Source organism: Lolium rigidum, unplaced genomic scaffold (assembly GCF_022539505.1).
Source record: "Lolium rigidum isolate FL_2022 unplaced genomic scaffold, APGP_CSIRO_Lrig_0.1 contig_31602_1, whole genome shotgun sequence".
In the NCBI taxonomy this organism is placed as follows: Eukaryota; Viridiplantae; Streptophyta; class Magnoliopsida; order Poales; family Poaceae; genus Lolium; species Lolium rigidum.
In genome coordinates, this window is record NW_025900174.1 from 104,460 (window position 1) to 126,218 (window position 21,759).

Genomic DNA, 21,759 nt, shown 5'->3' on the forward strand with positions numbered 1-21,759 from the left:
CGTCTCACACTCCCGCCAAATCCCGCCGCTTCCGCCAAATCGCGTTTATACCGCCGCGCACAGGCCTCCCAAAACATATCCCGCCGCCGATTCATTTCTCCTATCCCGCCGATTTCTTTCTCCCTCCCGCCGTCCACCCGCCGCCGCTACCCTCTCCCCATTCCATGGCGCCGCCGACAGCCCCCAAAAAGATGGCGAAGAAAGCGGCCAAGAAGGCGCTGGGCAATGCGATGAAAGGGGCGAAAGCGCCGTTCGCGAAGCCGCGGAAGGCGCCGGCTGCGAAGAAGAAGCCTGAAGGAATGACCGAAGATCAATGGCAGCAAGATTGCCTGCGCCAGAAGCTATCGACGGCGGAGCGGAAAGGACGGAGGGCGGTGGAGCTGGAGAAGAAGGCTCAGGCGGCGCGCCAGCACCAGCACGTAATGGCCGGGTGTATCGCCGCCACCAACGCGAGCCCATGGAGTACGTCCATGCCGGTCTACGTTCCGGAGTGATCTCTCCGTCGCAAGCCGCCTTCTACAACGACGGCCCCTCCGCCACTCCCGGGTGCGTGACGCCTAACTTGTCGCCGCACTACCAGGATGCGCCGCCGCACGGCGGCTTCAACCCCAACAACCTCTACTCCCCGGCGTACGAGCGAGCGCGAGCCGGACCCGGTCCGGACGGCGACCCTTTCACCGGCCGCAGGGGTCCGCTCGAATACGACGGCGCCGGTGCTGAGGAGGACGACGGGGTTGAGGAGGAGGACGACGAGGAAGAGGAGGAGGTGGAGGACGACGAGGAGGACGACGATGAGGACAAAGAGGGCGGCGAGGAAGAGGACGACGAGGGTGCCGGTGACGATGATCTCGTGGAGGTAGACGCGGACGGCGTGAGGACGAAGAAGAAGAAGAAGAAGGCGTCGGGCACACGAGGCCCGAAGTGGACGCCTCTGGAAGATCTTTGTCTGTGCGAATCGTGGGCGACGGTGAGCCATGACTCCATCATCGGCGCCAACCAAAAAGGCAGGAAGTATTGGGCGAGGATCAAGGCCGAGTTCGATGAGCGCAAGCTCATCAACAGCGACTACAACAAAGTGACAATGAAGAGGAGCCAAAAGGCAATGTCGACGCGATGGGCCATCATCCAGGCGTCGGTGAACTTGTTCCATGGGTTCCATCACGACATGGAGACCAGAGGCGACAGCGGCGCCGACGTCGCCAAACTGGTACGCCTGTTTCTTCCATAATCCGTAGCGCCTACATTGTGTTCGATGAAATGACTCTGCTTTCTTTGGTTAGTTTGATCGGGCCATGGATTTGTACGCCAAGAACTCGGAAGGTCACAAGTCTTTCGTGCTCATGCATTGCTATGGCAAGCTCAAAATGAATGAGAAATGGCGCGCTTATCGCTGTCTAAGGGGAAGGACGCCATTGATCTGGACGCGCCGCTGGCAACTTCGACAGGGCGTCCTACTGGCAACAAGGCTGCCAAGGCCGCCTTGGCCGACGCTGCGTCGTCTGAGAAGACGCAGGCGTCGATCACGAAATGCCTCGCCGACGTCTCCTCGACCTTTATCTCCCACGACAAGAAGGCCGACCAAAGGTGGGCCGAGCTGCTCAAGAGGCAAGAGGAGAAGCCGGAGCTCAAGAAACGCAGGGACGACATGTCCCCGCCGAGAACGTCGACGAGGGAATGTCTCCCCGGACGCGAGCGGCGCACAACTTCTTCAAAGGCCGGATCCTCGACGACATCGAAACCAAAATGGCGGCGGCGGACGCGGCGGCCCCGGGCAGCGGCATCGGCATCGGCGGCAGCGGCAGCAGCAGCAAGAGCAGGCCGACGCGTCTTCTATCGCTACACCTGCGTCGGCCTCGCGTCGGCGACGGAGCGGACGCACCATGCACAGGAACAGGCGGATCGCGACGAGGTCGTCGTGCTCGACGGGCCTGCGTCGACTCAGGACACGACGCCGTCGACCAACCCCTTCCCCTTCTTCTAATTTGCATGCACCACCGGTCCGTAATATGATCGCACGCCCGATACTTTGATCGATCGCCGCTACTCGATCGCGACGAATCGGCGGGAACAATCTCTTTTGAATGCATCTATTTGAATTTCTGATTGGGGGCGGCGTTTGGGGGACGCGGCTGGGGAGCGACGTCCCCCAAACGCGGCACGAACAAAACACGTCCCCCAAACGCTCGATCCGGCACGGTTTGGGGGACGCGACCGGAGATGCTCTTACTTTAGTGACGGCCAGTTAAATTACTTGAATTCACGGCGGTCTTCCATCGAATTCGCGGCATCCAACCTCTGCCACTGTACTGTCGGTCGCCTCCGCCGCCCGCCCGCGCGCGCACATGGCCATGACGGGGGAGGCGACGACTCTGGGCGGGGCGGGAGGGGATTTAAGAAAACCCGAGAGCCACGCCTCCTCCTCCAATCCTCCTCCTCCCCTCACATTCTTCGCAGTCCGGCGTACAACACCTGTCCGGCCGCGCGCGGCAGCTGACTGTTAGCTGACGGACGCCGGCGGCAGCGCGGGCGGGCGGGGGACGCGGCCGGAGGGGCCATGAGCTGGAGGCGAGGCGGAGGAGCAGGGGACGGGGCCCTGAGCAGGCGATGGGTCCTCCTGCTCTGCGCCGGGAGCTTCTCCCTCGGCCTGCTCTTCACCAACGGGTACGTCAACTGCACTTCCACTGCTCGCTCACCGTGATCTCCTGCCCCATGCCCCCATCCCGCGGAATTCCGAGCCGGTGTAGGCTTGGGAGGATGTGCTACCGGTCTTGGGGCCAAGATCTGCTCTTCTCCTCATTGCATTCTGGTGCCAGATTTAGGTCAATGGCCCGGGCTTGATTCACGGGGTCAAGAATTCAGACTTCTCTCAAAAAAAGTTAAATCGGTCATTCCCTCGCTCGATCATGGAATCAGCCGACCAGCTCCGCATGCTATCGGAGCTCTGAGTTCCGGACTGTTGATTTAGCTGCTGCTCATGATTTACTCACATGGCATCTACGATTTAAAGAGCATATATGTGCACCGATTGATCGACGCTGGTCTTTGGTCCTTCCCAGGATGTGGACATTGCCAGAGGCGACGGAGGTTGCCAAGCCAAACGATAGAAGAGGGGAGGCGGCCAAGCTTACCGCCGGAGACTGTAATTCTGCAAAGGTACTCATTCCCTCCTCAAAAAAAAAAAAAAAAAATTGAACCATTCTTGATTGCAGTGAAGAATTAACCAACGAGTTGTCAAATTCACAAGTTCTATAAGGGTAATCGTTTTTCCGATAAATATAGGGGTATTCATAGACTTGTTTTGGTGGAAACGCCCATTCCCACTTCGAGTAGAAAGTACCGATACTGGTGTCACTGGATATGGATGGAGAGAGGATGTGACTCGACTACAGACATGGACCGAATATTTACTCAAATCCAACTGATACGAATATCTTGCAATTTTAGTGGCAACATGATTGAAAGAAAAATCAGTAACAGTGACTCGAAATGATAGACTCATGTTGTACAATAGCTCAAGCCTGGACTCACAGACAGATACATATGCTACTACGATGCATAATTGCTCTAGGTTCGACCTCACAAGAATATAGTATTTGACTACTTGGTAGTGTTTTAGGCTTGGATAATTGGAATATGGGGCTACAATTGCTGAAATTGGATAGCGTAATTTTATTGGGTTTAAGATATATCTACCTTGGTATCCGTGTTTGCTTCAAAATCCAATACCACATTTGTATCTGTAAAATATAAATCCAGACATTTCCACTTTCTCAAGTACCAATATTAGATATTTTGGATTACCCACTGCCATTTTCAACGTCACAGCGGTGTTGATGCAGATTTCATCTTCTTGTGTCACCAGGTTCCAGAGAAGCACGATTTCAGAGACACGCTTAGCGTCCTGGATAGTAGTAACGATGTACAGTATGTGATGGCACACATGTCTTCTGCCCCCACTGATTTGTTTGTTCCAGTAAAGCTTCAAGGCAGCTGTTTCTGACTACAGCTCAACTGGCTCCTCCTGCTGCAGGACTTTGGATAAAACAATATCGAATTTGGAGTCGGAACTTTCAGCTGCAAGGACCCTTCAGGAATCATTTCTAAATGGTTCTCCGGTTTCAGAAGAGTACAAGGCCTCTGAGTCTGCTGGAAGGCGAAAATACTTCATGGTCATCGGCATCAATACGGCTTTCAGTAGCCGCAAGAGAAGAGATTCTATCCGCAATACCTGGATGCCACAAGGTTTTTTTTTCACATGGAACCGCTCTTCAAGCTTTCTTGTTGCTTTGGCTATTAATTTCTCGACATTTGGGTTATTAATGGCGAAGTAACAATGCAAAACAGGAGAGAAGAGAAAAAAACTTGAAGAAGAGAAGGGGATCATAATTCGTTTTGTCATTGGTCACAGGTGCGCAACATGTTTATTTCTTAACCTGTCCTTGTCTCACATCTGTGCCATGTCGTATGCAAAATATTATCCTGCAGATCCATACAATTGGTTCTGATAACTGGTTATTTGCAGTGCTATTGCAGGTGGAATTGTGGATAGAGCAATCGCAGCAGAGGATAGAAAACATGGAGACTTCATGAGGCTTGTAAGCTTCACCTTATCTGCTTTACCAACAGTTATTAGTTATATGCGGGTGTCAATGTAATTGTTGCGTTGACTTTGGTCTACATGATTTTAGTTGTTCTTACTTTCAGTTATTTTCACTCTGTTCAGGATCATGTTGAAGGATACCTTGAATTATCAGGAAAAACCAAGACATACTTTGCTACAGCTGTTGCTTTGTGGGATGCTAACTTCTACGTGAAAGTTGATGACGATGTGCATGTAAATATAGGTAAACTCAAACGGCGATCATACCATATGTGCTGAGGGTAAAATAGTCATGAATGCACGATTATCAGCTTTGAAGATCTTATTTTGTGGTCATTTTTACGGTACTATGTTTTGTCATCATCATTAGTGTTGTTGATACTTTAATATATTGGTAGGGTGCTCTAAGTACCTGTAGGATGATATCAATTTACACTAAGATGCCATCCTGTCTTTAGATTCTGTAGGAACTGACGGAAGTCTGTCTATTCTTGACCTCCATTTATTTGCTGCAGCTACTTCTATTCTGACATGAAACTTGTACATATGCAGCGACCCTTGGGCAGATTTTGTCCAAACATATTTCGAGGCCCAGGGTATATACTGGATGCATGAAGTCTGGTCCTGTCCTATCTGATAAGTAAGTGGTGTATGATATTTAGCTTGTTATTTCTTTATCATGATTTCCAAATTGTTAATATGCAACTGCAACTGCGCAGGGAAGTCAGGTATTATGAACCTGAGCACTGGAAGTTTGGGGATAAGTATTTCCGACATGCCACCGGTCAACTCTATGCTATTTCGAAAGATTTGGCAACCTACATCTCCATAAACAAGTGAGATAGTACCCAAAACATTTTATGTTTCAAATGAATGAATTTACTCTAATTTTATGATTTGGAGTGTGCTCAAGCCGTTTCATATAATTTAATCATTATCAGGCATGTGTTGCACAAGTATATCAATGAGGATGTTTCTTTGGGGTCTTGGTTCATAGGGCTAGATGTTGAGCATATTGATGACCGTCGACTTTGCTGTGGTACTCCACCTGGTAAGCATCTCTATAACTCCTATCTGAATGTGTTCAGATAGAGTCCCAGATTACTCAAAGTTTCACGGTATTTGCTGCTGGAATATAATTAGAAGAATGTGAAAAATTAGGTCCAAATCATGTCTCTCTTTACTGATCACAGATTGCGAATGGAAAGCCCAGGCGGGTAACACCTGTGCGGCCTCATTCGATTGGAGATGCAGCGGTATATGCAACTCAGTGCAGAACATCCTAGGAGTGCACAACAAGTGTGGAGAAAGCGAAAAGGCACTCTGGACCGCTTCTTTCTAACCAAACCTGGAGGAAGACCTGACTGAAGGTGCTCTGTTGTAGTATATAAGACCTGGGTATGTTGTACATTGTGCATGAAATGTGTTCGATTCATTCTTAGCCCTGTAGGTAGATGGTCTGTTGGGAAATGCCGGCGAAGCAGGCCGTGGTTTTACTCGGAGTCTGCCAGTGCTGGTTGAGGGGGTATATGAGCTGCTTGATCCGTTGGCATGTTTTTGGGTGGTCATTTTGTAATGACCTTATGTACTCTGTGGTTGGCTAACAAGATATATAAAGATCTTTAATCTTCATTCTACCACATTTTGATGTAAATATGAGCAGTGCCTACACGTCAGGCTTCTTCAAATTGAAATATTTCTGTAGAAACTTCATATGAAGGTTTTATATGGATGGCTTTGGGATCATAGGAATGTAGAACAAATAACTTAATTCTCAATTTTAGAAAAATAAAGCTTAATTCTCGGCTCCTTCAGTTCTTCTTGGTCAGGGAATCGCAAGGCAGCGCCAGGCCAGTCGAAGGGCCGTGAGACAGTGTTCTTGCTTTTTCTGAGAATGTGCACGGGGCCTCTTCCAAGAATGTGATGGACATGGTTTTGGTGACCCTATATTTTGACACCATGAAGCACATCGGTGCCTCGCCCAAGTCATCAGCGGTGTTCATCCCTCATGGGCCAGGTGCTGTCAGGGACATCGCATCACAGATCAGAGATGGTCAGCTCCAGGGCAGGATGATTTAAGAGTGTTGGAAACTTGATATTTTCAACTTCCCAAGCAGACGACCACAACAGTCTCCTTAGCTACATATTTTGTGAGATGAATCTTAGGTAAAATATTTATATTTTGTGAGTACCAAATGCATGCATGTTAAAGTGCAGTTTATTCTACTACTATATGTGAGGTTGTGCCTAGATGAATGTTAATATACTTATTATTGAACTGTGCCACTCGTTTCTGTATAAATCTCAGTTGGGTAATCAGTAAGTTTGCATGTATTTGTTAATTGCCTAAAAAAAGATCTCGACCATGACCGTGAGGACGGTGATTTGACCGACGTGGGTCGGATGGTTGTGACTTGTGAGCCTTGCTCTCGACCAGATCTAGGTGCTTCGCCTCTCCTAATCACCTCATGTGGCCGCATTGATATGACTTCCGGACGGTGGTTAGTGTACCCTCGGCGTTTGCCGGTGCCGGCGACGATAACGCTTTTTTGGCGTCGTTTTCCTCCTTGGATACATCGTCGAGGGTCGTATCACTCTGTCTGCAGGCTCCGAGTGAAAACCTTGATCTTTCCTGATCAGGCGGTGGTGACGTCTTGGCTTCGTTTTCTCCCTGGAGGCACCGCTTCAGGAGCGTAGTGTCTGCAATTGGCTTGGGTGTGGTTGGTTGGCGGAGTCGGTGGTGTTCCTCTCGATGTAGGCTCGGCTTTGTTTGGGCGGTCGTGTGCTTCTGGTCTCTCTTGGCTTGGCAACCTCTTTGTCTTGTACCATTTTGTGCTCTAGGGTGAGCTTTTCCAACTTCCAACGGTACGGCGCTCTTCGAGCGAGAGAGAGGGGGAAGGGACCCTCTTCGGAAGTGGAGACGGATGGGGCCTTGACAATAGGAAGCTTTCGCTCCGACAGATGGTGACATGATCCATTCAGCGGCGTCTTCTCCGTCTTTTGGTCTCTGCTTTCACCGGCAATCAGCGTCCATTGCAGCTGGCGAGACCTGAACTCTGAAGCGGCGTGTTTTGTTTTATTTCTTGTTTGGCTTGTTCTACCTTGTTAGTTGATCTCCTCTACACCTTGTAATTCGATGGCTGTTCGTGGCTTTATTAATTTAAAGCTGAGCGTTTTTCGCCTACTGTTGAAAAAAATATCTCAAGTTCTTATGTACTTATACAATAGTTCTCATGTTGTTCACTGTAGCTTTTCTTGATATCCTTGGAAATTTGGAGGATATCAAACTGTCACTGTTAAATTTTAGCATTTTGAAGAGCCTCTGTTCTAATCGTTTGCATGATGAAAAGTTATTTTACATTTAGATTTCATACGCAACTGTCATTTTGTTAAGTTAATGAACTTTCTCAGGTTCATGCCCTGTTTGAATAATTGAGAGTTTCTTGAGCTTAGTTTCCCATTCTGCTGCTACCCGAGTAGTGAGAAATCACACAGGAGGTGGTTTCTTTTAGTTATAGCAAAAACACAAACGAGCTCCCTCTTCAGTTAATGTAGAAATGTCATTACACGATACTCTGCATTTAAGGAAAAGTCGAGAACAACACCAAAATATAATATTTGAAGACACTAATCAATCATATATAATCTCCACAATATGCCAACATAATATATTATTTTACAGATAAACACTCATGTGCACCAAAATCATCACTACGTGATCAACGAGGCAAGAACCATTCCAAAAAAAACTACCCAGGCAATGTAGAAGCCCCTCGAAGTAAGAATAGGAAATGCCATATATACTATAACACTATTGAGAATCTGCCTGGATGTATATGCACTCAAAATTTCTCGGATCTAAAGACACTATATGTATATAAATTTCGAAATACACCTTGTTTCATATTTTGAAACAAATTGTAGTGCCAACTTTTGGCATGAATTTTACAAAGAGTTTCGTAATGTGCTTAACTGAGAAAAAATAGTACTCCGTAGGAAAAAGGTAAGTATATGATTACAGCATATGAATAAACAGATCATCAAGAACATTTCTCCTTATCTAGCTTAGCATCACAATTTTCATAACAAATATGAGCAGCACATAATCCAAATTCAACAACATTTAACAGTTATCACAACAATACATGCTCAAAAGCATCAAGGTTCAACTCACGTCAGACACGGAATTTTTTTTGTCTAGGTTTTGATTCAGCCACGGTAACACCAAGACATCTGAGGAAGTGGCAAATTACCCACTGCAAATTCGAGTGGTATATATCTGGAACCCATAACGTTTTAGTAGCATTTAACCATATGGATAATTTCCCGGTAGTATGTATGGAATTTCCTCAAGTAAGAGCGATATTTTAAGATTGATCTAATTCACCAATAATAATAAAGAAGCCAAGCAATGATTACAAAGAGCACCAGCGGCACCATGAAGATCAAGCCCAAAGCAAACCTGAGGTCCCTACTATGACGCTCGTATATCACCAGGACGCGTTGCTTCTGTGCAGGAGTCATGCGTCTCCGGTACACGTCCATCAGCCTATGCCTCACGGAGCTCAGCTCGTCCCTCCTGTCTTTGCCGCCCATGTCGGCGGGCCAGCACTCCATGCGGCAGTCCATCGCCATGAACACATGGTAGTAGAACAAGAGCGCACGCATGATCTGCACCGCGCGGCGGGGGTTGACGAGGAGCTTGCAGAGGAGCTTGCAGAGGAAGCCCAGGGTGCTATGCCTACGGACGCCATAGAAGCCGGCTACGATGACGACGCTGTAGGCCAGTCTCACGTCCCTGATCCCCTGGGTAATGTGGTGGTAGTGGTAGAAGTTTGTTCTCTTGATGAAGCGACGCTCCGCCGCGGACCACACGCCGTACCGGCTGCCGATGAGGAGGCTGTACCTCGCGAACCGGCCCTTGCGGACCGCGAGGTAGAAGGACAACCGCCGGCGGCGGCGGCTGGTGTTGCTTCGTACTGGGTCCTGCTTATCCTCGTTTTCTAGCTCCCATGCCCCTTGTGTATCGAGAAGATCATACTCGAGACTGCTCGTCAGATCAACGGCTGACAGCAGGTGCAGTTCGTCCGTCTGTTTGTTCGGCTGCAGGTTTCCGTTGAAGAAATGCAAGTCAATCTCGGAAATAGAGCATTGATACAAGGAAAAATGAATGCATATATCAGAGCAAGGAGGACGAACCTGATTGATCATAGCAGAAAACCTCATCGCGAATATACTGTGCTCCTTGTTCCTACCGGTCACCATGTGTCCCTGTATATGGATGCGGCCAATATAATTACCTGTTTGCAAATTATGAGACGCATAAGTTGTAGTAATACAGTACCACAAAAAAACAGTGCAATTGAAAAGAAGAACATATATTGCAAGTGAACTCTTAAAAAATCTAACAAGGCACATCATATATGACAAAAAAAAAACCTTTTGAATAGTCCGTGTATATCAATGGATCAATGAAGTCAATAAAGAAATTGTTAAGCCAATGAATCAGTTCAATTCTAGACAGTCGGCATAAGACAATTCAGCTGAAGAGGGGAAAACATATTACCTAGCTGCCTAGCTAGACTGCTAGAGGGGAGCTGCAGCCGAGCCGAGAGAAGTGGACGGATGAAGCCTGGACTGGAGTCTAGGAGAGGCAGAGACGCAGGGGTCGAGCACCGTACGTCCGCACCAGCACCAGCACTCGGGCGGCGCCGCCCGACAGTCGCGCGGAGGCGGGTAGGCAGGGCGGGCCAGCGGCCGCAACCGGCAGCGTAGCCGAGGTACACGACGGAATAGGACCGCACGACGGCTAGGGTCGGGGTACGGCCGTCCGAGGAGCCAGCGGGCCGCGGCAAGCCGTCTGCCGCCGATGACGGCGAGTGGCGTGGCGGCGCCGCGTCCTGCCGCCGCGAGCAGAAGGGAAGGGTTCGATTCTTCGAGCGTTCGGTCGATTTGTTGGCTTTTTTTTTTTTTTTTTAGATTAAGTTGGCTTTTCTTTTCTGATTTCGGTCGAGTGGGGCATCATGGGCCAGATACAATGGGCTAGGCCTGTAAGTTGGGGCGGGCAGCCCACGGCGCCCCGATACCCATCGCACTTAATTTGCTAATTGGGCATCCAGTGGTACGATCAAAATCTTCATGGGTAGCTACGGCCTGTCCTCTACCGCCGCCGCATTGATACCTTTCAACATAGCCCTTGGGAAGCGCGTATTTCGCCGGGATCTCGCGGTGAGGAGGCAAGCGGGACGCTGGGAACTGGACCTGTTTTCGGCGACGCAGGTAGCGGCTGCGCCCGCAGGACCACCGGGGGGCACCTCCGCAGGGGTACCAGAAGCGGCAGTGGGGGTGGATAGGGCGGGGGAATAGAGGGGATTTGAGAGGGGGCGCTGGGGCCGGACTGCCGGAGCGGCAACCGGCGGGAGGCTGTGGATGCCGGCACCGGAGTGGCTGTCGGCGTGGGAGGCGGTGAGGCGCTCAACCGCTCACGCGTTCACAAACGCAGAGGCACATCGTGTTCCTGAGGTGCTGTGACTGACAACCGTGCGGGAGCCAAGTTGTCAACGCCCGGATTTTTAAGTCCAGATGTGTAACATTCTAAGTTTTCAAATCAATAAAGAAAAAGAAATCCAATTATTTAAATTTTGGAACTAACAAAAACTTTTAATCTGTTGCATAGTGTGTATAGTGATCATGCATGTTTGGTTGAGTTTTGCTATGATTGTTTGCTTGAGTGTTACTAATGTCTCTAAAACCCTAAAACTTGTTCATTGAGGTTACAAAGAAAGAAAATAAAACGAATAAGAAAAATACAAATATCACCACATATGTGATTATGGCCAATTTTGCAAATGTTTAACCAAGGCCATATTGACTTGTGCCAATGGTTGGAAAACATCAATAAACCAATAACAATCACTTTTGAATCAAAGAAACACAAATCAAATCAAAGTAAAATTCAAATTCAAGTTGCATATGATAATGGTCAAAACTGCAATTTATATCATGACACTCACTTTGAGCCCCTGTATTAAGAGATTCTTAAACCAAACCACCCCAACTCTTTGCACCTCATCCAAGACCTCATCAAGGTGAACAACTTTGGTCAAGACCATCCCTGCAAATTCTTTCTCAATTTCAAAATATCATCAAGCAAAGTATCAACACCAAAACAGATTTAAGATGATGCCCATTTTGAAATTTCACAAACCAACTCAATTTTGCAAACCAACACCACCTTTATACTCCAAACATTATTTGAATCCTCTCCACCAAAAATCTCTGCAGAATTCGAAAATTCACTTCTTGCGGCCATTTCATCGAACACCTGGTGGGCAAGCATCTGCTTTATGAACACATGCTATTACCCAGCAGTTTTTGGCCTAAATCAGTGATCAAGTGTGATGATAATTGTACTTCTATGTCTCATTGACCAAACCATGCACTTGCCCTTGATGATTAAAGCAAGGAGATGACCAGAGCACCCCCATGTCGTGCACCATGCCATCCTCCATGCCATCTCCCCTCTCTGCCCTCTCCTCTCTCTTTAATCATGTCCAGCAGCCTCCCCATGCATCATTGAGCAGGACCATGCCATCCCTTGGCACGGGAGAGGCCGGCATTGGCCAGCCCCGTACGCGTCCAGAGCGCCCAGGCGTGCCAACCATGCGCACTCACCATGCCCTGGACGCGCCAGAGCGCCAGCTTGCCCCGTCGCCTCCGTCCTTCCCTACCTCTCTACCTCTGCACCGCGCATCACCACACCAACGGCTAGCTCCTAGACGTGCTCAAATGCTCGCGGAAGCACTGTCGCCGTCGTCCCCTTCAAAACCTTGCCGCCAGTACCGCCGCAGACATGGCATCATCCCGAGCGATCCCATCGCCCTTTCTCTGCGCCAGCACGCTCCCGAGCATCGCCATGATGCTAGCCAGCCCACGCCGTCCTCGCCTTGCCCTTTCGCGGCCAAGAGACGCCACGCCATGGACGACCTCCACGGACACCCGCAGCACACTCGCGCCGCTATAAATAGAGGCCCTCCCCTCTTCATTTCTTCACACCATCAGCTTCTCCTCCCATCTCTGCTTCTCCTCGACCACCTCCCTCGCCACATTGTAGCCGGAGCAGCTCCAATTTGTCGTCGGAGCACCGCCAGTACCTGCAGCACCTCGCCGTCGATTGGGGCCACCCCAAGCGACGCCACCAGTACCAGGAGGCTCGCCGTCCACGACAACGTTGCTGCGCACCTCGCCGACGATCGCCGGAGCACCGGTGAGCTCTCCAACCCCCTACCCTCGCCGCGCCAATGAGTCGTGCTCGTCGTCGACGACGACCCACGAGAGCCGCACGATCTGCGTCTAATCCAACGCCTCCCCTCACTCGTACCGATTCGCTCGTTTAAGTGCCGCTGATAGCGGGTCCCACTGTCAGGCAGCCCACTCGTGCGAGATGCGCAGATGGGCCGGCCCATTCCTTTTTCTCTCTGTGGCCCAAGTTCGTTTCCCGCCTAAGCCCACAAATTCAAACTCGGAATTTTTGATTTATTTGAAATTCCTTGCAGATGCCATATTCAAAATTTAATAGAATCAAATCTACTGAGCCAAATTTGATGAATTTTATATTGTTGGAAAGCTTAGGAAATTCTCTAAACAACTACACTGGTCTCAACCCTAGATTCAATGTAGAATTCAAATAGTAAAAATAACAAGGCAGGGCCTTTTCAAACTTCAAACATTCATTAAAAATCAACCATAAATGATTTTGAGTTGATTCCAACTCTCAAAAATCACATTTCATATTGTCTATCTTAATATGTAAAAATATGACATGGTTGCTTCATATGATAATGGGATAGAATAAATAATGGCTATGTGGCTATTTCTAGTCCATTTAAATTGCCCCAATTCATTAATTAAATAGTATGAGAGGTATTATCTCATTTAAATCATGGTCCTAAGTAATTCAATAAGAGGTAATGACCTTGGTCTAATGAACCTCATATTTTATTACTTAGTGATATTAAATTATTACAAAGGTAGTGTTAAATTGCATGAGGTGTAAAACCTCATTTAAATCATTTTCCCAAATAATAAATATGAAGTGTTGACCTTGGTAAACATGTATTGATACCTTATTATTATTTGAGAAGATTAAATCTTAACAGGATTCAATGAGAGGAAATTATTTCTCAAAGATAATAAGAAGAAACCCTAATAAATATTTCAATGAGAGGAAATTATTTTTCTTAAAAAGAAAATAAAGTCAATCCCCATGCTAATAATGATGTGATGCTAGAATAGCTTGTGTGAATCATTTGTGTGTTTAGTCTAGCACTTAAGATTTGTTTGGTGATTGTATACCTCGTATTCGTTTATAGACGCTAGTACCGAGGAATACCCGGAGGAGGAGGTCTACTTTGAAGAAGAAGAAAGCTTTGATCACTACCCCACTCAAGGCAAGCTATACCATTGCAAGCTTAACTAATGCAAAGCTCTACTAGAGCAAGGCACCATTACATGTTACTTTATGCTTAATGATCCCAACCCAAGTTTTTACTTTACAAGTTTTTGACTTTGGTTTATTTTTTATTCATGATTCACTTGGTCTAGAGATAGAATAGTACAAGAGCATCAAATCTAGCCTAAAGCAATACAAGCTAGATAGCACCCCTCATGATTAGTTGCTAGTGCTAAACTAAAATTAACTACTCTAGATGGGAACATGTGAAACAAATGACTTTGAAAACCTTGGAATGATGAGTCATTCTATTGAAAGATTGTGAAGGTGAATATGACTTGAATGACATGAGGATTTTGATAAAAACTGATGATTGGGTTCGGATGCGATACCATTCCAACTATACAAGTACCCCCACAATACCTGATTATGGGTAGGGCTTAACTGAAAGTTTATGTATTTTAGTATGGGTTCCCTATAAACAAGCGTCATAGGGGTTATGCCGAGGCTGCCTCCGTTGAAAGTGAAATGACGTGAAATGAGGTGAATGTCAGACCCAAGCCCTGTGCAGTTCCCAGGTTGACGGTTTGTCTTCACTAGGAGGCCAAGATCATGGGGAGAGGTGCCTATACTAGGATATGTAAGTGAAAGGTTAGGGTTGATGATCCGCATACTGAATATGATTATTCAGAGCTATCTCTGAGGGATGTAATCAAAAGTTGTGGCACAAGAGTACAACCTCTGCAGAGTGTTAAACCTATTCGAATAGCCGTGTCCACGGTTACGGACGATTGGAAAGGCCATACTATTCCGTTGTCAGAAGTTTCCTAAAAATGAATGATGACTTAAAAGGTGAATTTGACTTGATCACAACAGAGTTGTGGGAATGACACTAATGTTCCCACTTGAGTTAGCTAGGTAAATGAATAGTTTTTACTACTAAGTGCTTATGAACTAAAATTGGCTTTATGCAAAGAAACTTAGAGCTTAGCACCCCTTACTAAAATTGATAGTACTTACATTAGTATTAGTTTGCGAGTACTTTAAAGTACTCATGGTTGTGTCCCTGGCTATTCAAATGGCCAGACTATGAAGAGAAGCAACAGTATCAAGACGACGGACAACAGGACGTCTACGATAACTAGGAGCATCTTCTGACGTCAAGCGTTGCATGTGGAATAGATAGTCCACTACTACTTCGCTTCCGCTACGTATTGTGTTCGTTGATCATTAGATCAACTATTATTGTAATATTGGATCATGTGATCTATTGTTGTAAGACGACTATTGACGTGGACATTACCCTTCGGGTAACCAATGTTGCTCTACCCTATTCGGTCCCACTGGAGGCCCATGAAGGTACCCGATGGCAAGATGGGCCACTAGGACGGTGCGACGAAAGATTACTTGAAGTACAAGACTTGGAAGAAGCCGAGCAAGGAAAGTTAAGAGATAGATCTACTGTAAACCTAGTCGTACTCGATTAGGCCTCTCGAGACCTGGCCTCCTATATAAAGGCCAGGAGAGGGGCTATCGAGGCAATCAATCAATCTTAGCAATACTAGCCAACAGAAGCTTAGAACTAGGTTACCCTAGCAACTAGCATCTCGTCGAGATCACAGCCGAACGATTCGGCACCCCATTGTAACCTGTTTTCATCATAATCAAAGAACAGACAGGCAGGACGTAAGGGTTTTACCTTATCGAGGGCCCCGAACCTGGGTAAATCGCTCTCCCCGCTTGTCTGTGTACCGATGTCTCGTGTCAGCTTGCAGGATTCCATCAACCCTAAGCCCCTAACAGAGGGCATTGCCGAGGAGCACCCTCAATAATTGGCGCCGTCTGTGGGAACCCTGTTGGCACAAGGCAGGGCATCGGCAGATCCGATCATGACATCGGCAGCTTCACCGGCAACTTCGCCAGCAACTTCATCAGCAACCTCGTCGACACCATCATCGCCAATCCTGGGAAGCCCGATTCGATTCGGCTCCTACGAGTTTACTCCACACAGCGATTCCTCTAGTTCGAACTTTTCGGACCTGCAAGGGAACATGGAGATGACTTTCGGCAGCGTCCATTACAACGTCAACGCAGAAGGAATCCTTCGACTGCTGGAATCCCCCGCCTCCGGATCGGCGAGTCCAAGCGCATCATCATCACTCGATCTGTCGGCTGGTCTGACGGGATCGACATGCTCCCCCGTGCCCTCGACTCCTCGCTCGGTGTCCTCCATGTCGGTAGGGTCGGACGATTCCTCATCTTCGAAGCTAACTTTGTATTATTGCCTGAACTGCGACACCAGGCACAGGCTGGGATCTAGCGACACGCCGTTCATCTGCAACGCCCAGTATTCATCGGGAGAGGACAGTATCGACAGTACCACCCAGCGAACCACCCGAAGGGCAGCACACCATCAGGTCTATGTTGCCAATAACACGGGGAACACAAGGCGCAGAGGAGACGAGGACCATACCCCCCGCTCCAGCAGAAGGGCGAGTTTCGAGAACAGCGCCAGCAACCGCGATAGCGATTATACCATCGTGGATGAGGAGTGGGCAGCAGCGAGGGCAGCAGTACTCAACAACACACCGCTCCCCGCAGGGACTTCGATTGGAACCCTCAATGCTTACCGCTCCATACTGGAGAAAAACCGGGAGCACTTGTCGAAAGAGCAAGCCACCCTCGAAAGACGCCTATCCGCGGCAGACCGATCCAGTGAAAGGCGAAGGGGCTCGCAAGGAAGCGCTTCCCGAAACACTCAGGGAGCAGGCAAGCATCGGTCAAGGATTTACAGGCTTTCGGAAGATGACGCCAGAGAGATAACATCGAATCTGACTAAATCCTTTATGACCACGGATACCGCGGGCATGTCGCGACCGAAAACCGTTGCAGGAGCAACGGCCAACCTCGCCGCTTACCTCATCAACCAGCGCCCCGAAGGATCTATGGCTCAAGCTCACCGAGGTGCCCTCGAAAGTCTCGTGATTTTGGGGAACAACCTAGTCCCGCAAAAGGAAAGGACTATGGTCCAAGGCAGCGGGTCAAAACATCATACGAGAGATGCTCGGGATGAAATCACCCAGAGCAGGATCGACAAAGCAAGGCGACGACGCGTCGTCAGGAAAGACGACGACAGCGATTCTTCGGATGAAGACCAGGAGTACGACGGTGAACTCAGGGGAGCCGATTGTTTAAGTTACAAGATACGCGAAGCAATGCCGCCCAAAAAGTTTAAGCCTACCCCTACCGACGCTGCCAAGTGCGATGGGCAGCAAGAACCAAGATCTTGGATAGATGACTATCTGCAGACGGTGATTCTGCACAAAGGAAACCAGATAGCGGCAATGCAGTGCTTACAGCTTTACTTGAAGGATTCAGCACGGGCCTGGCTACGGGGGCTGCCGAAAGGTTCTGTCAAATCATGGGACGACTTAGTAAACGCCTTCTTTGCCAACTTCCAAGCAACGTACAAGAGGCCCGTCGGGATTGAAGAGCTACGGAATTGCCGTCAGAAGCAGAAGGAGTCGATGCGTTCATACATCGGGAGATTCACAAAGCTCCTGAATGCTGCCGAAGATGTATCTGTCGACAGAGCAATCGACGCTTTCAGCGACGGTGTCCAGCGGGAAAGTTACATAGAAGAACTCGGGCGCAAAAAGCCGAAAACCATAACAAAGTTAATGGAAATCGCCAACAGCTGGGCTGATGGTGAGGACAACGTGCGAAGGCCACGGCAGCGTAGTGACGATGAAGACGACGACCAGCCGAAGCACGACTCGGGTGGCCGAAGGGATCGTCACAAGAGAAGGAAAAACCGCAATTACGATGATAATAATCTGGTAGCCGCAGGGTATGCCGATCGGCAAGACGATCGAGACGACAGGCACGATGGTAACCAGAACAGCTCTGGAAACCGTGGTAACCATAAACCACGACAGCAGAGGATTCCCGAACTACCCTACGCTGAACAGGTCAACGCCCCCTGTTACCTACATTCGTATGTCGACTCCAAGGACGGCAAAATGAAGTCTAGCCACCTGCTCAGGGACTGTCGGCAGTTCCTCGACATGCACAAACTCATCCAGCAGTCAGGCCAGCAACAGCTACCACCACCACCCCCACCTCCACCGCAGCATCAAGTCCAGCAGGCTCAACCCCATCAACCCAACGAGGCGTTCCCACCACCACGTGGGCAGATGAGCATGATCCACAGGACAGGTGTTCCAAAAAGGGAGATGAAGAAGCTCACCCGAGAGATCAATTTGGCAGAAAGCATCATGGCGAACATCCCCGAGTACGTCGAGTGGTCTTCTCAGAGCATTACATTCAGTCGAGCAGATCACCCGATGACCATACCAAAACCAGGACATGCCGCCCTGATAGTTGAAGCACAAATTGGGGGGTTCAAGATGAGCAAAGTGTTTATGGATGGCGGAAGCGGGCTAAACCTGATATTCGTCGACACAATCAGGAGTATGGGGATCACCATGAGCATGCTGGAAGAAACAGACACCTGCTTCCACGGGATCCTACCAACCGCACCGGGCCACTCTCTTGGCAAAATCTACCTGAATGTTATCTTCGGTAGAGCCGACAACTTGAGGAAGGAGAAAATCGAGTTTGAAGTGGTGAACTGGGAGTCACAGTATCACGCCATACTCGGGAGACCAGCGTATGCCAAGTTCATGGCTGTGCCACATTATGCATACCTCAAGCTGAAAATGCCTGGGAACAATGGGACAAACATCACAGTCTATGGAAGTTTCTCACGCTCGGACAATTGTGATCGCGACTTTCAGAGGATTGCTGCAAAGTTCGGGCCGCAGCGAGAAATCATCGGCCCTCCGCCCAAGCTGTCCTTCCGAGAAATCAAGGAAGAAAAAGATGGCAGGGAAACCAAGAAGAAGCCAGCCGCTCTCGCCCTTAAAGCTTCGGCAGCAGAAGCTTCGGCAGCAAAGGGGTCGGCAGTTGACGGCACAGAAGGCTTAGGAAATAGCAAGACAATGGCAACCACCGCTCAAACTCCTGATGAAACCAGCAACGCTGCGGTAACTACTAACGCGGTGAAGAAGCCAGAAGAAGAGAAGAATCCCTTCCTTGCCTAAGCAATTTATCAGCCTTTATTTTGTTTTTCCTTTATTATAAACAGGGCTTTTCCCTTTTTTGCCCTCTAGCATTGTGCTTACCTTATCAATAAGAACTTAAGCTTCGATTCTTTGCTAAGCATTGCAGTAACTACAAACTTATAAGCCCCATCACTATACAAACATAGTACAGGGCGGAAGATCGTGCTCCAGAAAGCCTCTACGAGTGCTAGAACGGCGTTCACCTTTTCCCCTGCTATAGATGCCTCTACGAGTGCCGTAAATAGCAAGAGTCTGGAAATACACATAAACAACAACCCACGTTCGATATTTTACTTATGGAAATATCAAGGAACAACGGGCTCATCGGCAGACTCACTACACCCGAAGTATTCGGGAGTGCCTGTCGAAACCTAAAACGGTTGAAAGCAAAGTTGCGCATACAACAGGTTTAGCAAGACCTGCAACACGAGCTGATCACTCACATGATTTGCTAACAAACCAATATGCATACATTTAAAAACGAGCAACTAAGATTCGCTCAAAGTTGAAACTTGCCAACGGCAATAACATGGTAAAAGTACATACGCATGTATATACCATATGAAAAGGTGGTATTACATAATCCAAATACTTGGATAAAGTAGCCAAACTATCTATTTACAATCAGATATTAAAACCTTGAAATCATCCTTGCGGAGCTCCTCTTTCCTCAGGTACCCTTGAATCCTTCTCGAGTCTGTCGACACTTATGTTGGCAGGCAACAATACCTTCGGATACAGCTCCTCCAAGGTCCCAGTAGCATTGGCAATCGACAGCAAACCTGCCGAAGGATAACGCGCAAGTATAAGGGCAAGCGTAAATCTGGCCCCTGCAAAAACTTGCGCACGTACCAACGCTCGGATCTTCTTGGCATTACCAAATTCAGACATCAAAGCAAGGAGAGTTGGGGGAACTGCGTTCAAGGGGAACATTGTCTTCCAAACCACCCTCATAGCCTTGTAGCACTTGTCAAAAAAGTGGTGGACCTACTGAACTCGATCCTGAAATTGCGCCACAGTCGAAGCCTTCGAGTGCTCCCGCCAGAAAATTTCCTCGGTTGAGGATAGCTCGATCAAGGCATTCACACGCTCGTGAACCCGTTTTCTCTCCTCCGCACGGTTCAGAGCTATGACTGGCAAGGAAGTAAAAAAGAAGATCAGATAAAACGTATCGACCAAAGGGTGAAGAGATCAAAGGACTCACAGTTCAAGTTCTCGGTAGCTTTATGCAGCTCAGTAAGAGCGTACCGCTCTACGTCGGCTGCAATCTCGATCTTCTTATTGATAATCGCGGCCAAGGCGTAAGTGCTGCGCAGGTCCTTCTCCATATGGATGATCCGATCCTTCATCCGTTGGATCCGATCACTTTCGGGAAGAACACCAGAGGAGTCATCAACAAACGAGGGCACTGGGAAAACCTGCAGGCAACAACGTTAAGAGGATGATATGGTCAAATTAAGCTTCCAACGAAAACTCCCATCGGGAGCAGCATAAGTAATCCCTATCAGGAGAAGCACAAGTGAAGATATTATGATAAAAACATGCTGGCAACATTGCCGGCATAGTGTTCATTACAAACTTAAAGTTCTCGCAGCAGAATAATGTTTCATACTAGCCCAAGAGTAAAATTGTTACAACAGTCAAGGAGCCTGAGTCTGGGTCGACAGGCTAGGGCCAACCGATGTTTTTCCTGAAACTAAATCGAGGAGCTGGCGAGCACAAGTACGGGCGGATGCCGTAAAGGCGCTTAAATCAATAGATCGCCCATCTTTCCCTTTCGGCAGCTCCTTAGTCATTTCTTCGATGTCAGCCTTAAAGCCGTAACCCATCATAAGTTGGAAGGCAAGGAGGGCGCCATAGGTACGCGAGGTACGCTTGAATACCTCAATGACCTCCTTGGTGTCGATCGCGAAAGCATCAATCAGGTGCCCCAGAGTCTTCTCCTGCGTGGCCTTGGGGAATATCATCGAATGCATCCGCGTCAGAGCACCCTTTCCCTTGTCAAGAAGCCCCCGGGTGAGTTGATGAGCGGTGAGAACCGTCGACACACCATTTGCCGGGGAGTTGCTCGGAATTTTATCCAAGGCAGTAGCAGGGATGTCGGCGGCTTCTGTAAGTAGTCAGAGGAAATCGTTAACGAAGAAGTAGATCCATGAAAAAGTAATAATCTACAAGGAATATAGGAACTTACCAAGCAGGGCCAAGGCAGACTGGCGGAGGAGTTCATCCTTTTCAGCCGCCCGAGTTTCCTCCTCCTTCAGCCGCTCCTTCAGCTTGTTCAGCTCTTCTTTCAGGGAGTCGACCTCCTGGCGAGCTACGGCGGCCTTTTTGATGGCGCCTTCCAACTTTGAAGAGGAAGACTTAGCCTCCTCCTGCAGCCGAATTTTGTCCGCCTCCAGAGAGGTGAATTGAGAGGCGAAGGCCTCTAAAGAGGATATCACACCTCGTAGATCCTTGAAAAAAGGGAATGTTTGACAAGGATCGTTAAGCAAATTCACATTCCGAAAGATTCTTGCTAGATTCAACAAGGACTTACAGAAGGAGGAGCTGCGACAGCGGCAGGAGCATCTTTCCCTTTGGAA

The 21,759-nt window shown here is 48.4% G+C and overlaps 2 protein-coding genes across 2 annotated transcripts; one reads left to right on the forward strand and one right to left on the reverse strand.

The window, feature by feature from the left end:
• The first annotated feature begins 2,554 nt into the window (after positions 1-2,554).
• On the forward strand, positions 2,555-6,240 carry LOC124680956 (probable beta-1,3-galactosyltransferase 2). Its single transcript, XM_047215971.1, has 11 exons — positions 2,555-2,661; positions 3,057-3,153; positions 3,863-3,924; positions 4,031-4,242; positions 4,345-4,408; positions 4,523-4,595; positions 4,724-4,844; positions 5,153-5,240; positions 5,320-5,436; positions 5,542-5,651; positions 5,794-6,240. The coding sequence occupies exons 1-11, from the start codon at positions 2,555-2,557 to the stop codon at positions 5,940-5,942; spliced, it is 1,200 nt and encodes a 399-aa protein (XP_047071927.1). The 3' UTR covers positions 5,943-6,240.
• A 2,416-nt stretch (positions 6,241-8,656) lies between these two features.
• Positions 8,657-10,289, reverse strand: LOC124680957. Its single transcript, XM_047215972.1, has 3 exons — positions 10,167-10,289; positions 9,800-9,900; positions 8,657-9,703 (listed from the first exon to the last, which is right to left on the reverse strand). Exons 2-3 carry the CDS (start codon positions 9,863-9,865, stop codon positions 8,984-8,986), a joined length of 786 nt encoding a protein of 261 aa, XP_047071928.1. The 5' UTR covers positions 9,866-9,900; positions 10,167-10,289; the 3' UTR covers positions 8,657-8,983.
• Between the last annotated feature and the right edge of the window lie 11,470 nt (positions 10,290-21,759).

What these genes read in the sequence shown, in the direction of transcription:
- LOC124680956 (XM_047215971.1), top strand. Translation starts at nt 2,555, where the DNA reads ATGAGCTGGAGGCGAGGCGGAGGAGCAGGGGACGGGGCCCTGAGCAGG. An exon ending in GAGACTGTAATTCTGCAAAG is followed by an intron (nt 3,154 to 3,862) that starts GTACTCATTCCC and finishes TTGTGTCACCAG; the next exon opens with GTTCCAGAGAAGCACGATTT. An exon ending in CGTTTTGTCATTGGTCACAG is followed by an intron (nt 4,409 to 4,522) that starts GTGCGCAACATG and finishes GGTTATTTGCAG; the next exon opens with TGCTATTGCAGGTGGAATTG.
- LOC124680957 (XM_047215972.1), bottom strand. Translation starts at nt 9,865, where the DNA reads ATGGTGACCGGTAGGAACAAGGAGCACAGTATATTCGCGATGAGGTTT. An exon ending in TTTCTGCTATGATCAATCAG is followed by an intron (nt 9,704 to 9,799) that starts GTTCGTCCTCCT and finishes GGAAACCTGCAG; the next exon opens with CCGAACAAACAGACGGACGA.